The 13,027-nt window shown below is 41.3% G+C and overlaps 1 protein-coding gene across 1 annotated transcript; it reads right to left on the reverse strand.

Annotated features, from left to right (window-relative positions):
* Positions 1 to 264: 264 nt before the first annotated feature.
* LOC308396338 (E3 ubiquitin-protein ligase TRIM21-like) lies at positions 265 to 5,110 on the reverse strand. The gene is made up of 2 exons (XM_080881551.1): positions 4,828 to 5,110; positions 265 to 2,624 (listed from the first exon to the last, which is right to left on the reverse strand). Exon 2 carries the CDS (start codon positions 2,613 to 2,615, stop codon positions 945 to 947), a length of 1,671 nt encoding a protein of 556 aa, XP_080737677.1. The 5' UTR covers positions 2,616 to 2,624; positions 4,828 to 5,110; the 3' UTR covers positions 265 to 944.
* Positions 5,111 to 13,027: the final 7,917 nt, after the last annotated feature.

Below are 13,027 nucleotides of genomic sequence, written 5' to 3' on the forward strand. Positions count from 1 at the left end.
TGAAACTTTGACTTTGTCTTTATCTGTAAGACAATCGGGTCTTGGATGGACGTCGGGAGTTCTTAACAGCAGCTCGTTGTTCATTCTGATGTTGTTTTTTAATTATATTTTATATTTAATATCATATATTGGCCGTTTTCAGCTTTATCTGAAGGGCCACAGGTCAGACTCATCCTGGGCCTGCCGCTCTCAGCCTCAAGTTGTGTGTTGAACATGCAGACTAACAGACTGCAGCTGTTGTGTTGTTGCTGCATCGTTGCCTCAGGGGGAAAGTTGTGTGTGTGTTATGCAGACTAGCAGAGACTGCAGCTGTCAGCAGCCACACACACTTTCTATTCTTCAAATCAAATCACAGTGAAACATGTTCACTGACAGCTCAGCTTCAGCATCGTCTTCATGCTGTGACTGCAGCCGTTCAACTCTGTTTGTCTTTAACCCAAATCATCACAACATGCAAATATAATCATCAAAATGATGTGACTGGAAGGATGCAGCAGTCTGTGCTCCACCTTTCTCCTCCACACCTGCAGGTGGAGAACATGGATGCATGAATCTCTACAGAGTTCTTTGAATATTATCCGTCTCATCAGTTTTCAGTGAACAAAACTCCTCACAGAGCCAAAATAAGCAGTTTGTATCCAACATAACTCAGCTGGACTCTGATGCTCCGTATAACAGCCACACATGAGTCTGGATTCACTCAAAGCATTGAACAAACTTTATTGGAAATGAAGCTTTTGGACATTTGTTCTCTGATATTTGCTCTTCAGCTCGAGTCTCCATCAGTGGGAACATTTCCTGATTCAACTTTTCTTCTGTTCAAATCAAACTCCATGAGAATCAAAGTGTGAATCAGAGTCCTGATGATCAGATTCTATAGAAACATGGAGACTGTAGAGGATTTACACTCAATATGTTCATTTGTTCCCTTCAAGAAAAATCAATCATTCATCCAATAAAATCAGTTGTTGATCAGTTTGATTGACAGGACAGATGATCAGAGGTGCAGAGTTTTTACCTCCATCATTAGGACAGGGACTGAAGTATGGGTGGAGTTTGTGAGTGAAGGAGCAGCCAGTAAAGGAGTAGATCAGAGCTGCAGCACCTACATCATAAAAGGAGACCAGACCCTCCTCATAATCCACAAACACCCCCACCTTCTCAGGACCAGGATGAAGACAGAGGGGGACTGAAGGACCAGCAAGAGCTTTGTACTCATTTCCATTTCTCAGCCCTACAGTCCAGAAACCATCCTGAGGACTCGCTGTGATTTCTCCCTTCCTGTTGATCGACTCTGTGGCCACTCCTAAATCCCACTCAGTCTTTCCTTTAACCTGAACCTCAAAGTAAAATCTGCCTGAAGAGAAACTCTGCTCTCCTAAAACATTAACACACAGAGAAAATCTCTCTGGGTTGTCTGGAAGATTCTTCTCCACATCAGTATCATAAACTTGTTTTCCATCATCAGACAGGATGAGATCAGGATGAGCTGTATCAGGATCCAGAGTCACATCCACCTCATGCTGCTGCACCCTCTGCAGCTCAGCCTCAAACAGCTTCTTCTTCATGGGTTTCCAGACTGTCTCCTCCAGCTGAGCCACAGCTCTCCCCACAGTCCCCTCATATGATGGTGGATGAACTCTGACCTCTGTCCAGTCCTTGCTGGGTGGAGCAGCTTTCAGGGAGGAGAAGCTTTGGAGGAGGTGGAGGTGGTCTTCAGAGCGTGAGAGCTGCTCCACCTCAGAGCTTCTCTCCATCAGCTCAGAGATTTCCTGTTCCAGATCTTTGATGAGACCTTCAGCCTGTTTCTCTGTAGCTTCCTGTTTGTCTTCGATCTCCTTCATGAGCTCCTTCAGGCGTCTCTCAACAGACTCCATCAGAGCCGTGAGGACCTGAACACCTTCTGCTTTCTGTCTGTCTGCAGCATCTTTACTCATCTTCACCGACTCTGTGATCTCCTGAATCTTCAGTCGTCTCTTCTGGATCATCTGCTGAATCTCAGCCTCTGTCTTCTCCAGCTCTGCCTTCTTTCCTTCATATTCTTCTCTCAGAGGAACAAACTCGTGGTTCTTGTGGTCTAAAACAGAGCAGAGCGTGCAGACACATGTCTGGTCGGTCTTACAGAACAGCTCCAGGAGTTTATCGTGCTTCGTGCACATCCTGCCTTCCAGGTTCTCCACAGCATCAACCAGCTGATGTCTTTTCAGACCTTTCAGTGTCAGATGAGGCTCCAGGTGAGTCTGACAGTAGGAGGTCTGACACACCAGGCAGGACTTCAGGGCCTTCAGTCTGGTTCCAGTGCAGACGTCACAGGGAACTTCTCCTGGTTTGGCAGCTTGTTGCTCTGAGCTGCTGCTGCTGGCTTTCTGCTGAGCTTCACGTCTGAACTGAGCAACCATCTCAGAGATGAAGGTGTTGACCCTCAGCTGAGGTCGAGTGTAGAAAGTCTCTTTACACATGGGACACTGACAGCTCTGATTCATGTCCCAGTGCTGACTGATGCAGGTTTTGCAGAAGTTGTGTCCACATGGTGTAGAGACTGGATCAGTGAACACATCCAGACAGATGGAGCACAGAAACTGATCTTCAGATCGCAGATTGCTGGCAGCAGACATGTCTGCACTCTGAGGGAGAAAGAAGAGAAACATTTGATTCAAAATTCACTTTAAATTTCATCTTTTAAAAGAGAGAAACAAGCGTCAGTAGTCTGAGGAGCTTGGAGAGAAAAGCGTCTGGACTTCTTTGAGTTTCTTGAAGACGTTTCATCAGAGAAGCTTCTTCAGTTCTCAGAGTAACTGGTGGAGACCCAGCAACACACTCAGACACAAACTGGTTCATCCAAACACAAACCTAACATCGTAGTGTCTGCTGTACAGTGCAGCGTCCAGATGGACAGGATCAACGTTTGGGGATGAAGATAAATACAGTCGTTACAAAGATGTGAAATTGTTTCTCTGTTTTACAGAAGGTCCAAGATTCATCCAGATCATTTGTATACTTGAATAAATCAGTTTGTTGGATATTTTCCATCAATCACTGTGAAGTAAACTTCGACCTTGTTGGTGACTGAATACTTCTTATTGTACGTCCAGATCAACGAGCCATTAATATTAAACAGTGACTGTTCCAGTAGAGCTGACAGTGAGGAGGACGATGAATCACAAACCTCAGAAATGTGTTATTAACTGTTGATCCAGTATTTTAATGGCATTGATGAGAACATGTTTATTCAGAGGTGTCTGTATATTTGGTCCATTTGTGCGTCAGTAAAAACTGTCCTGTTTTCTCTCACAGATACTGGAACATCCTCACAAACTCAGGATGTGGAAGAAGATGAACTTTCCCAGTCACTCGCTGGGATACATCATTCATGTTATTCTGGATCCTCAGAAAACATTGATTTATTTTTGTGTTTCACATATTTGTTTGTCCAAATCAAAGATTGATGTTAGTAGAGAAGAAGCCACCATGATAAAGCCTGTGTGTGAAAACGAGATCAGTGGATTTGATCAAAATCCCATTTAAGGAGGAATTCTGTCCTCCAGTTTGTTTAAATAAGCTTTGGGATTAAACAGCATCATCTATGTTTGTGTCTGATGACATGTTTGATCCAGGTCAGCTTGAATATCACAGCTGATGTGTGGAACTCTGACATGTTTAAAGCCTGATTATCAGGATGATTCAAACACATCTGTTTAAATAATGAGATTCATGTTTCCACACAAAGTTATAAAGTGCAGCATCGACTGTTTTCTGAATGATTGAGGATCATCTGTGACTCTTACAGGATACACTAAGTCAGATAATCTTTGTAAAATGTGTGAATGACTTTTTGAAGTACTGACCAAAATCTGCTGGTTTACAGTATCAAAGGCTTTATATCAATAAAGAATAAATAGGTGTTTTCACGTCTGTAATCCTTATGATCAATCAGATCCAGAATCAATCTAAGAGGAACAGGAAGTGATGAATAACCAGGAAGTGTGGAGTCAGTCTGAAGTCCAGAGCACAGCCTGAGTCCACAGTCCTGAGCAGAGCCACAGTGAGACTGAAGCAGCAGCTCGATGCTCCTACAGTGGATCTGTGGTTACATGAGCAGATTTCTATGGATCCAGTGTGACTGTGATGAGTCCTATTAAATTATTCTGTTATTATATGTTACCTTATATATGTAATCAAAGTAGTTGAATTAGAATACTGCTGTAGATCACATTATACCCTTTAATATAGAGTGTGTGAGCTGTATGTAGTTTAGTTCTCATTATACTTTTGAGTTAACAGAACATATTCACATATTAGTTCATTAGATAAATGTGCATCACTCTGTATCCTTGATCTGCTGGGAATGTGTGACACTGTTTTCTTGACATGCTTAATTGTTGAATCATGAAGAGAAGGTTGTAAGCAGGAGACTCTGTGTCTAAAGACAGGGGAGATAGATAGACCACATTCCACACCCCCACCTTACAGAAAGCAGAGAAACAACTGCCGAGGTCATAACTTAGGCGCTGTAACAGAGAAAAAATGTGATGTTTTGGCTTTTACGACTAGCTGGGGGCCACTAGAGACTATAAAAAGCTGAGCAACCCGTCACCATTTTGAGACATGTGCCTGACCCTCTGGTAGCATCTCTCCCGTCCGGACGTTGTAATGCTCTGACTGTTGAATTGTATGGACATAAATGATTGTTGATTGAGCATTTATACACCGAGTATTGTCCTTCCTTCAGCCCAAAGATTCAAAGAATTGGGAGAATTCAACAGTCCTGATGAAGTGAACAGAGTGAAGATTTGTGTAGAAGCAGGAAGTGTGATCAGCTGCACTCACCACTGTTGCTGAGAGGAACCTGATGGACTCCAGTGAATCTTCTTTTAGAGACAAACAGGACTCGACTGCAGCTCTGCTGCTGCTCTCTCACACTTTCACTTCTGCAAAATGACGTTGGGCTTCTTGTTTTTCAGCTGTTGCTCCGCCTCTTCCTGCCTCTCCCTTTACAGGAATCAGCCGGTCTGTACTCAGTGACTGTGTGCAGCGGGTGGGAGGAGTGAGGAGTGGTGTGTGGGTTCACACAGTAATGACGGCCTCAGGTGATCAGGAGAAACTCACCTGGATTTCCTTTTTCGCCTCGTGCACGAGAACATCACCAAATAAACTCGAGACAGTTTTTAATATTTCACTGTTCAAGAGCAAAAAGACTGACGGACTGTGTTTAAGGCCACCTCACAAATGTCACACATGAAATATTCAGTGTTTATTTGCTGGTTTGTTGGCAGCAGCTCCTTAAAGTCTGTCACACATCTGTTTGACCGTCTCCAGTTAATCTGAGACACCAGTTAATCTGCAACAGCAGCATCAGGCGGCTCAGCTGATCTCTGGTGTGTAGCTGCTGTGCTGCGCTCCCATTCCTCAGTGAAAGCAACAGCAGAACAAAAACTCTCTCGATCCACATGTTTGAAAAGAAAGCTTTTAAACAGATGAACACACTCAGTAAAGGACAAAGAAAGAAGTAAGAAAAAATTAGAGTAAAGAGTAAAAGCAGGAGCAACTGAAACAGGCTGCATGCTAGCTGACGCATGCTAGCTGACGCATGCTAGCTGCCGCATGAGCACTAGAACTGTTCAACTTCATTGTTATGAGTTTAGCACCGAGTTACATGAAATCCTGCATCAAAAAGAACAACACAGCGATCACAGACATGTTTCTGCCAACAAACCAACATTAACCCAGAAAAGCCTCTAAAACAACCTGCTGTGGTTTGGAGTAGAGATTCCTGAATTTACCAGGTGCACCTGAAGGCAGCACAATTTAAACCGTAAATAATGATGTAGGTGCGCAAATCCTTTTAAGTTTTACGCTAACGTTTCTTCGTTGCTGATTTTTGTTCCACAAACCAAAAGAACAAAGATTCAACCTTTAATATATTTTCATGTGTGTTTCAAGCACTGTGACATATCACACACACACATGCTGAGTGTGTCACTGATAAAGCTGTGACACAGCAGCTCACTCAGTCCAGTCCAGGTAACAGACTCACCTGTTAGCAGCAGCTCTGCCCTCACAGAGCTCAGCTGCTTATTTCAGTCAGCAGGAAACATTAATATTATGGACTACAGCCGTCTGTCAGGGCCGTTCAAGGACACAACGTCACACACAGGTTTAAACTGTTAGACTCATGAATACCCACAACGTTCGATGCACATTTCTCTTTAACAGGAGCAAACGGCCTGATCAGATAATATAAGAACTCATAAAAGCTCATTTATGTAAATCTCTGCTTGGACCAGTGAAACAGTCTCACACTGATTAAACACCATCACTACTTCAGTAATGACAGAGGGGCGTAGGCGTGCTCGTGGGACAGCTTCCTCCAGCTGTGGAAACCAGATGTGGAAGCAGACTCCCTGATGTTGCAGTCCAACACCAGTGTGAGCAGAGAGGACTCAGCTGCTGGGCGGAGCTTATCTTCCTGTCCTGTTCAAATCCAGCATGAAACTCTTCTTATGTTCCCTCTTCAGTCTGACCACCACCACCTGGTTAGTGAAGGGCAGTCAATATTTTAGAGGTTAACCAGGACTGAAAACCATCCCACAAACATCTGGAACTCTCACATGAATAAAAAAGGTGCTCTGTAGTCTCAATATCACTGTTGCAAAAAGTGCGTTCGTATCTATACTGAATTTCTTGTGAAGACAGTCCTTGGACGGGTATATGGCATTTAAGATTTTAAAGTGATTTGCTTTTGCTTTTGGTGGAATTGGAAAAGAAAGATACTCAGTCAAAAACCTCGAATTATAATCTTTAAACAAATATTTTCTTTTTAATTGAGAAGGAAAAAGTTGTTTGGTTAGAATTTTGCATGTCTTTCCTTCAAATTGATGATCATCAATAATTAAGGACGGCTCACGAATTATAGAGGAAGAACAGGTTAAACTGGCTTTAGCCATCTGAATCACTGCAGGGGGAATGGCTTTCACAACTTTAGTGAATTTACTTTGAGTACATGGTAAGCCGTAATTATCTATGAATTTATTATACGATAATAAATTGCCGTCATTGTCTAAAAGGTGTAAAACGGTCCAAATTCCACGATCCATCCAATCCTTATAAAAGATGGATTTTCTTTCTATCAATACACATTGTTGTTCCAAATCGAGTTTATATGTGGAGAAAAATGATGCTTGTAAATCATTTTCCAGTACTGGAGAACCTGTTTGTGAAAATTGGATAATTTAATTGGTAATTTGGAGATTTCAAAGTCACACTTTAAGAGAAATTCAATGCCACCAAGCTTCTCAAAGATTACTTTGGGGAAATAAAACCAAATACTGTTTGAGTTGTTTATGAAAGACTGCAACCATTTGAGTTTGATGGAACCATCATTGCTTCAAAATCCATCACAGTCAAACCTCCTTCTTCAAATGACTTCACTACATCATTCTTCCTAACATGTTGCTTGTTTCTCCAAATGTAATTAAAGTTAATTTGATTTATATTGTTGATTAGTCTATTGGAAATATATCAGCATTGTGATGGATAAATCAGTCGTGAGACACCTTCTGTTTTAGTAAGCAAGATGCGTCCAAAGATGGAGAGGTCTCTTTGTAACCAGCTGATTAGGATCTTTTTAGATTTCTGGGTAATATACTCAAAATTTAGTTTCTCTCTATTATCTGTGTTCTTTGAGATTATAATACCCAAATATTTAATGTCAGTTTTAATAGCTATGTTAAGAGAGCTACTGGGTTTACAATCATGAATAGTTAATAATTCACATTTTCTAAGATTCAGGTACAAACCAGAGGCCTTTGAGAAAAGTGAAATTTCATTTAGTGCGAGAGGAACCTGTGACATGTTCTTTAAAAACAGTGTAGTGTCATCTGCTAATTGACTTATGATCAACGGGGCTCCCATCAAATTCAGGGGTTGAATGTTTGGATTGTGTTTCATGAAAGTAGCTAAAAGTTCCGTTACAATAATGAAAAGTAACGGAGAAGCTGGACACCCCTGACTCCTCGACTGATGTTAAATCGTTCAGACGTTCCAAAATGTAAAGAAACAGAACTATTGATGTCAGAGTATAATAGAGAAATAATTTTTTTTTACCAAAACCAAAATAGTGCAGAGCTTTTAAAATGAAAGGATGTTCGACTGTATCAAATGCTTTATAAAAGTCTAAAAGAATCACACCATCATCTTCAATTAAGTGATTTTAATCCAGTAGATCTAAAACCAGTCTAATATTATTGTGGATAGAACGATTCTTAAGGAACCCAGATTGTGTTTCACTAATAATCTGATCTAAGCCGTCCTTTAATCTGTTTGCAATAACATGAGCAAGAATTTTATAATCTGTATTCAATAGAGTAATTGGTCGTAGATTATCGATTAATCTTTTATCTTTACCAGGTTTGGGAATAAGGGAGATAAGACCCTGTTTCACTGTCGTTGCTAATGTTTCATTACTAATGATTTCACTAATTGTTTTGAAGAAAATTTATTTTATTTCTTTCCAGAAGAATTTATAAAAGATTGCAGTCAAGCCATCCTGACCAGGAGCTTTGTCCATGTTCAGTTTGTTTAAGGCTTGATCTCAGTCATCCAGTGATATATCAGAATCACACATTTCTCTGAATGCAGAATCGATTTTTGGAGTATACGGTTCAGTCTGATCAAAAAAAGTTAATGAATCAGTAATTAAATATTCAGATGAGTATAAATTTGAATAAAATTTATGTATTTCTTTTGCTATAGTCTCATGATTTGTGCATTCTTCCCCATTTACAATTAATGTATAAATAGATTTCTTCTCTTGCCTCCGTTTCTCCAGATTGTAGAAATATGAAGCACTTTTTCACCTTCTTCTATCCATTTTGCACGAGCTGTAATGTAAGCTCCATCAGCCTTTTTCTTGTATAGATCATCTAATTGAGCCTGTAAAGACAACAGGGATTTCTTATCAGCCTCTGACACAAACTGTCTATTACAATAGTTATTTATATTGTAAAGTAATTTACTTTCAAACGTAACTGAAAATTCTCAATTGTTCCATCATTGCAAATGTTATGGAGGAGCTCTTTAACTATCTTAACATCCCCATCATCAATTAACAGATCTGCATTGAATTTCCAGTAATCTTTTTTAAATTGTGTTTTATTTTCAGGGTTAAGTTTAAGTGGTTAAACGCTGCTGCTAATAAATACAACTACGCACCTCTGTGAGGCTCATTAATGAACACATGCTGGGAAAGACTCAGTCACACAGCCATTTGTTTGGTTTCTTTGTGTGCAGCTGTGATCAGCTGGCGTCACGTCACAGTCACCTCTCAGTTCAACAACATGTAAACAGATGTTACATGAGCTCTGTGGCTGAAATCCAAAGCCTGCCCTCTGTAACGCCAGCTTTCAAAAGAGAACTTAAGGATCCGCATAAATTGACGTTGGCGTCTGCTAACCTTGGTGCACTCAAACACTGACCACGCTCTGCACCGAGCTCCTCTGTAACCTTCACCACAGCCCTGCAAACTAACCAGTTTAACCTGAACTCATCTGATACGTTCATGCAACCTTTGGAAAACACAGAATTATCAGCAGCACATCCACTGATCCTAGATCTGATTTTTTGAAACTCTAAAATGAATCATAAAGATGTACGTTACATATCTGTTGGGAAAAGTTCCTGCTTTAAAAAAACGTGCTCTGAGAAAGTTAAAACTTTCTCAGGTGAAAAAGGTCGACCTCTAAGAGTTACACATCTGTCCTGATAACTTTCATCACTGTCTTTCCACAGGATACTCTTGGAGTGATGACTCAGAGTAAATCAGTCTGGCTCCAGAGTGGAGTTTTCAGTTTGCCTGGATGCACTGCATCTCCTTCAGCCTACAGTCCTGTGTCCCAGTACCAGAAATGGATCAGCGACACAGTTACAGGGACACCAGCAGGCTTTGTTACCTTCCCCTCCCCACACAGTTCATTACAAACCGCTGCTCCTCCCACTGCTCCCTTCACTGTCCCTCCCACCACTCCTACTGCCCCTCCCACCACTCCTACTGCCCCTCCCACTTCCCTGACATATGTGGGTGTGTTCTGCAGTGGTGAAAACCTGATCCACTTCACTCACTTCACCTCACTGTGTGAGGAACTGTTGGAAACTAGATCAACACATTTACTCAAGTTCACGTACAAACATGAAGAACTTTACCTGACATGTTACTTTACAACTTTAAGAACCTTTTATTATTTATTTGTTGTATTTATGGACATTCGGGTTTGTTTGTTTTTAGCATAGTTAGTATTTTCAGTTGATTTTTTTCTCTATACATCTGTCTGTATTTGCTTTATATGTGACCTTTGGCCCTAAAGTTTGTTTCCGGGGTTCTCTTTTTCCTAATAGCGAGTGCTTCAGGAAAGTGAGCAGAAACAGAAATGTCACTGCATTTCACTGATACTGGAGACAGCAAACTGCAAAGCTAAACTTAACCCTGGTTAACCCTGGTAGTTAACCCTTAACCCTGGTAGTTCGCCCTGGTTCAGCTTTGACAAAGTTGTCATCTTGTACCCTGTCAGAGCCCTGTATGCTTGCAGAGACCCCTACAGTAGGGCAACATGTCCAAACCTTTGTGTTTTAGCTTTATTTATGTCTTACACAGCATCCAACTCTTTAGCTAACTTAATAACTTTAGCTAACGTGAACAGTTAGTCTAATTCATTGGTGCAGCATTACTGGATCACCTCTGTTTGAAGTGATATAATATGATATACAACTATCACTGAAACAGCAAACTTTGTAAATAAACAAACAACACTTCTCACAAAATGTGTTCTTTATACCTGACTGTATACCTTCAAGCCTGTAGTTATATTTATTATCAGTTAGAGCCCCTCCTCATTGTTCTTCTTTGGTGCAACCCTATAAATACAGTGTACCCCTTTTGCCTCTCCTCTTTTCTACAATTCCCCAGTGGGAGACGTGGGTAATTCGTATGGGACTCATGGAGCATCTCTCTATGAGCACTTAGTGCTTTAAACAGTGAGTCCCAGTTTAACCAGCAGCCTTCACACCACACATCACACAGACATGGAAACTTCAAACCTCAGACTGAAGACACCAGAAATAAATAGATTGTGATGAAGATGAAGAACTGGAACAGTTTGCTGTGGTTTCTTCTGTTCCTGTCAGAAATAAGAGTCTGGCAGCACTTTGCTCTCCTTCCACATGTTTAAGGAGGAAGTGAAGAAGAGCGAGTGAGTCGTCTTCCTCTGTGGGCCCAACATCAGGCAGCAGCCACGTATTTGTAAAAACCCAGCACACTGCTTCAGAAACACTGAGTCCAGGTGACCAGAGTCATGTGATCAGTGAGGTCTTCACTCAGGACGTCACTGCTTCAGGACCTGATTCGGAGGTTTATAAGGATGTGGATCATTGGTGTTGTGTGAGAGCTGGTGAACCATGGGGAACATAAATAAAAACCAGGCCATCAGCAATTTACCCCTCAGTTCTAAAACCTACATAATACACTATACATATAGTTATACAGGTTATAGTATGTTATATATAAACGTAGCTGAAGCAGTTTAATTTGTAGCTTCACGCTGCACTTCATATGTTTGTCCACAGGATGGCAGCACAGAGGCCTGTGTTGGAAAGCTTTGAGTAATGAAGCGTTTTCAATCCAAGCTTCAGAAAGCTTCATGTGGTCATCAAGGAACCAGCCAGGAAACATCTGCTGTGTGTAAAAACACCAACACAAGCATCCAGGATGAAGACAAGAAACTCAAAGCTCACAAAACAGGTGGAGCTAATTTTGTGACGTGTTTCTGTAAAAACACCACAGAAGTGAATCATCAAAGTTTCCATGTGAGCTGATGATGCTGCTGCAGAGTTTCTGTGAACCTCCTGTGACCCCGCCTCCTCATACAGAGACATCTTATTGGCTTTATTCATTCTGCTCAGCACAGACGTGCTGCACCCTGGATCCCAACAAGAGCTCCAGTTGGATCCAGTTTGATCCAGTTTCTGCAGTAAATCTAATGATGGGCGTCTGTCTCTCCTTAAGCTTTTCTGCCCACAAGGAGAGCTCTGCCTCCTGCCGCTCACGGGTCGTGTCATTCTGTCAGGCATGTCGTGTGTGGAGGTGAGGAAGACATGACCCAAACGCTGGACTCACGGTGCAGGATAATGGTGTTAATGGTGTTTTATTGTAGGTAGGCTGGATGAACAGAACATGAACTGAAATGACTGACTGGGTGACTGAACTGAACATACATGCGGAGAGACGACATCAACATCAATGACACAACAAAGAACTGGAGGAAACTGAGGACTTAAATACACAGACTGATGATAATGAGAGACCGGTGAGTACACAGCTGAACATAATCTGGCTAACGACATGAGAGACGAGCTGATACGGGAAAAACAGGAAGTGAGAACAACATTGATGTGGCAAAATAAACTGAACATGAACAAACTGAAATCACTGGGTCAATGACCCAGCAACCCTGACAGCTGCATTGCTGGCTGATCCCAAAAGGTTGATTCTGCTCATCTGGACGTTTTCAGTGGGAGAAACGTTTGGTCACTGATCCAGGTGACTTCTTCAGTCTTAGCTGACTGCAGGTTTCCAACCTTATAAACAGCACATTTGCACAATGATTGAAACTAGCAGCAGTGGTACCTGATATATATTATAGTAATAAAATACATAGACATATATAATACATACTAATGATGAAGGAACTGAGCTCACAGTCCATTTTTCATTTAGTGAACTTCTCAGTTTATTTTGGGGGGCTCAGAAATGCTCACTCTGTTTGTACATCACTTATTGTCAGCAATAGACTCATTCTGCTTTGTGGAAATAAACATGTGACATTATTTCCTGTGTTTTTGATGCAGCGTTTTATCAAACTAGAGCTGCATGATAAACAATGAAACGGCTTCTAAAAGTTTGACGTCAAAGAATAGAATGAATAGAATAGAATGCCTTTATTGTCACTATACAGTTGTACAATGAGATACAGAGCATCTC

This window comes from Rhamphochromis sp. 'chilingali', assembly GCF_963969265.1.
Source record: "Rhamphochromis sp. 'chilingali' genome assembly, chromosome: 1".
NCBI classification, from domain to species: Eukaryota; Metazoa; Chordata; class Actinopteri; order Cichliformes; family Cichlidae; genus Rhamphochromis; species Rhamphochromis sp. 'chilingali'.